The 4,873-nt window shown below is 32.0% G+C and overlaps 1 protein-coding gene across 1 annotated transcript; it reads left to right on the top strand.

Moving 5' to 3' along the window:
* Positions 1-516: 516 nt before the first annotated feature.
* Positions 517-1,362, top strand: LOC108686675. Its single transcript, XM_018192097.1, has 2 exons — positions 517-821; positions 1,099-1,362. The coding sequence occupies exons 1-2, from the start codon at positions 597-599 to the stop codon at positions 1,360-1,362; spliced, it is 489 nt and encodes a 162-aa protein (XP_018047586.1). The 5' UTR covers positions 517-596.
* Positions 1,363-4,873: the final 3,511 nt, after the last annotated feature.

Raw genomic sequence — 4,873 nt, forward strand, 5'->3', positions numbered from 1 at the left:
TCTTAGAGTTATTAATTTTAGATATAAAATATGTAAAATATAAAGTATTCTTCTTCTAGACTAGATATACTTATAAAAGGCTTCTATTCCTAGATTGTACTTAAGCTTTTAAGATCAATTTCTGAGACATTGTTAGTGAATAAGGTGTTTCAATGGTGAGACCTCCCGCGGCGGCTTAATTTTCAATTTTATGGCAGAGCACGAGACCAGATCTCATGCGGGATGTTTTAGGATGTTTCGGGATATTTCTGTGCGTCGAAGAAGGCCCCAGGAGGTCGATGCGCGGCAACGACGGTGGTGGCGGTGGCGGCGACCGCAAGAGAACGAGGAGAAGTCGGTAACTTAACTGGCCTAAATGGGTTTAACTCGATGTGATTTTGCTGGCGAACCACTAAATTGAACGAATACGAACTAAACTGAACTCAACTAAGCTAATCATATCACATTACTAGCGTTATTAGCCGAGCGACGATATAAGTGAAGGTCCGGTGAGCGCCGGACTGCAGTGTAACGCAGCCTCCTGCACTGACCCTCCGTATCCGTGACTTTCTCTCGCATCCGCGCGTCCGCCATCTTGCTCCTCGCGAGGTACAAACATGACCTACATAAATAACGCGTATTCGTTTGCCGTTCGTTCCCATTGCCGGATAAACCAGGTGATCAAGGTGAATCGAAGAAATCCGAGAAGGATTCGCGGTGTGATTCTCCGCCATTGTGTTTCCGCGCTTTTTGCGCAGCGTACCGGAAGTGCGCACGCCGGATGCGAGTCGTCGCGTCGCGTTGGATCAAGAGTGAACGAGACTCCATATTGTTCTCATAATGTAATGTCATAATTCGCAGATCACAAATATTCATGTTGAAAAATTGCGAGACATCGAACAAAACTTAACAAAAAAAATAAATAAATTATAAGAAATAATATTATTTTGAATCTTTTTTGTATCTTTGTAGCAAATATTGCAACTCGCATGTGCTTTTAGACTTTCATATCGCGAATTTGGTTATCCATCAAAAAGAGATGGATAGTGTGCGTTTTTATCGCTTAAATCACTCGTTTGAAGATTTGCAAATAACTGTATTGGCGATGTAAACAAACAGATGGAGCGCGAGAAAAGAACAAAAACGTGGAGTACATACATTGCACAAGGAAGAAGACACATAATGCTCCCCACTCCATCTGCGATGTGGTTGGATGAAGTCTGGAAAGAGATAAGAAAAGAAGACAAGTGTGATACGTCGTTGCCCCACTACTTCGTGCGAAGAGGGGTAAAATGGCGCGGCCTCTTCAGTTCCACCTCTTCGCATCACAGCTTCCATCAAATCAACCCTCGATACGTAGCGCAGATATTGTTATACATATAGATGATATACAGATTATTCTAAAGTCTACTCTTTTTTTAGCTGTACTCTGTGAGACATACGTTCAAACTGTGATAAATGAAAAAAATAAATGTTTATTATGATAATAAACACATAAAGATAAAAATTTTATTATCAAAAATAAAAAAAATAGTACAGTCGAAAAGAAGATATTTCTACATATCTATAAATTATATGCAATATAATTATATCTTTTTTATATTTTGCTTAATTTAATATTATTAAACAATTGACATCATCAAATCATCAATCACGTATTAATTAAATACGTTTCTTTTTAAATTTAATATATCAAATCATTAATTTGAAGAATATTTAAAATAAACAATTACAATTGTTACAATTGGTACAATTACAATTCTAATTGTTAAGAATAAGAGTACAGACACAACAGAAGGAATATAAAAAATGATGATTTTAATGTATTAAAAATATCGAATACACCAGAGAATATACAGTTTTTAAGAGGTTGAAATCCTTATTCCTTATTTCTTCTATTGTATTTGCACCCTAATAATAGGTAAATAAAAAACAATATAATTTATTCTGTACATATTATTCCTATAAATTAATCTTAACAATTACATATTTATATTTATTGCATATAATCCTAGTATAAGGATGAAACTTCATGTATATAAGTTAATAATAATTTCATAAAATGCTCCGGTTTTACAAAAGACATCTCGATTATTGTACAATAATAAAATAATAATAACCGGAATATTAAAATTAGAGCTCGACCAAATCATTTGACATTACATTTTACTACAATTGTAATTTAAGAAAAAGTTAACATAAATAAGATGTTATAAGAATTAACGGTTGGACAAATCTTAATACTGTTATAAAATATCCTTTAATTAATATTATAACACTACTAAGTGCATGTACAGAATTCTTGTGGATCACATAAGATTTCGCAAATATAGACGCGAGGTCGAATCTAATCTTCATCATGAGAGGAAACTTTGTCGGAAACACACGCGCATGCGAGAGAGATAGAGAGAAACAGACAGAGAGACGCAAATGCTCGACCTCTGAACGGTAGACTTCTTTTTTCTACACGTCATCCGTATTTTTTTTTACATCGTAGGTATGTCGTAGCGTTTAACGACGAACGTACAGTGCTGCCCGCAGCGTCGGAGCCCGCCAATTGAGCCTGTTAACGCTCAATTGATCTAAATTGCTTCAATTGGACGTAATTACGCGAAGGCGACGAGGAACCTCCGCCATGTTTCTCTCTTTCTCTTTCTCTCTCTTTTTCTTTTTCTCTGTGCCGCAAATATCATTCAACGAGATGCTACGTTCTCAAGCTCTTCCTGTCGACCACTATTGATATCGTACTTTTAACTGTCGGTCGAGACAGCAAAGTGAAATTTTTCTGCTAAAATCTCCCGGCAAATTTTACAGCATAAATTATTATTATATAAATTATTAATAAAACAATCTACATGTAAAGAGAGAAAGGTAAGAAAAAAATTATCCTTATTATTTTGAGCTCGTATAAGATATCAAATTAATAAAAAAAACATGAAATGATTGTAATGTATACGCTCAATATATCGGAAATCGTGTAAGTTTATGTGATATTTCGCAATAGCGAAAAATAAGACGAAAATTAAGAGACATATTTCTCTATACCTGCGTCATAAATCATCGATTTTATATTGGTAGCTGAATTCCTCGGATTATATACATTAAAACATGAAAATTTAGATATGCTCAAAAAAAGAATCAAGTTCTTTGTATTATTCTAGTGTCAACAACTCAGCATGAGAATAAATTTGTCTTATTTTTGACTTTTTGAAAATACGGACTAAACGTAATATGCATAAATAAGATAGTTATAATCGATTTTTTAGGACATCTCAATTTTAATTTATTCTTTTCTTACTTTTAATATATTTTTACTATTTTTAGTACTTTTAATATTTATTTATAAATTATTAAAAAATATATAATTATATTTATAAAATATATAATTGAATATAATACAATCAATGTAACAATCGATCTATATTAAGTAACCGTACCATCGTGAGAAAAAAAAACAAAAATTTGGAAAACTAAAAATTGAACATTTCAAATTGATGCAACACAATTTATGAAGTTAATATCCAAGTGCGCGGTTCCGAACTTGCGCAAATATCGCCCTTTGAAGTGAGAGAAAATATGACATTTTAAACGATGACGTTGCATCCTGATTAACTCATCGGCGAACACGCTCGCATGCATCCGTTGCATTTGTATCCCCGTTAGTATTTGCGCACCGAATATTATTTATAATACGATACCTTCATTATTTAACAGTGCGAATTTCTACTCGATATTTGCTTGTATGTATAAAAACACATTGAAAATGTTTAATAAAATTATTTATTGTTTATTTCTATTAATATACTTTCTAAATTTCTTGAAGAGAAATCTCATTCCAAAAGAGTTAAAATACTGCCACTATTGAAAAAGAGTGAAAAATTTGTACTTTTAAATAAGAGTGGCAGATTTTCACTCTTTTTTTTGAAGTGAGATTTACTCCAAAAAAGAAATAAGAGTTCTTTTTTGAAGGTAAATCTTCCAAAACAGTAAAAATTTTTCACTCTTATTTAAGAGTGCAAATCAATAGTGATAATATTTTGACTCTTTTGGAATAAGGTTTCACTTCAAGAAATTTAAAGATTAGTTTTCTCTCTGTTTAACTTATTTTTTTCTTCTTTTAGTTCTAAGAATCAGAAAAAAATAAAGAATAAATTAAATCGAGATTAAAGTTAATCTACATTGGTAAAAATAAGCCTAAGATTCATTTCTACTATAATGTAGATTAATTTTAATTTTAATTTTGATTTAACTTGCTTTTTATCTTTTTCTAATTCTTAAAATTAGAAAAAATAAGTTAAATTAAGATTAAAAGTTAATCTATATCGAAATAAGTCATTCGTTTGCACACAAAGAGAAATGCATGAATAATTAAATCTCTCGATATTTTTGTACATCTTTTGTTATTTCTATGAAGTGTAGATGTAATGACAACGATTATGACACGGGAATAGCATAATTTTCTCGCAGTCACTATAAAACATCGAGAATAAAGTATCCGGGATGGCTGCGGGTCGCATGTCGGGAAGAGTCATCTCTCAGCCAGCATAAACGGACTTTAAAAGCATATGGTTTCGCCATACGGGGTCCTGGAGGACTCCCGAGAGCAATTTATCGATGAAATATTTTCGTCGATGTGTGGGTGCTACCTTTTCAAAGGTACAGTCATATAATAATCTTGAATACTGCCTCACTGAAATAAATTATTCGTTTGTTCTCAGTAAAAGTCATATAAATGCAATGAAAAGTATTAAAAAGAAAAAATATAAAATATTTTATGACGTTTGTGAATTACCTAATTAAATTCAAATAGCTCGTGTATTAATATTTTATTTTACATGTTGCATAATATACATTATGCAATATTAATGTGTTTATAATATATATTAGAAACACA

Source organism: Atta colombica, unplaced genomic scaffold, assembly GCF_001594045.1.
Source record: "Atta colombica isolate Treedump-2 unplaced genomic scaffold, Acol1.0 scaffold189, whole genome shotgun sequence".
NCBI lineage: Eukaryota > Metazoa > Arthropoda > Insecta > Hymenoptera > Formicidae > Atta > Atta colombica.

Bases quoted from the DNA above. Each gene is read 5' to 3' on its own strand.
- LOC108686675 (XM_018192097.1), top strand. From the start codon at position 597: ATGACCTACATAAATAACGCGTATTCGTTTGCCGTTCGTTCCCATTGC. The intron at 822-1,098 runs GTAATGTCATAA...GTAAACAAACAG, and splicing joins CTCCATATTGTTCTCATAAT to ATGGAGCGCGAGAAAAGAAC.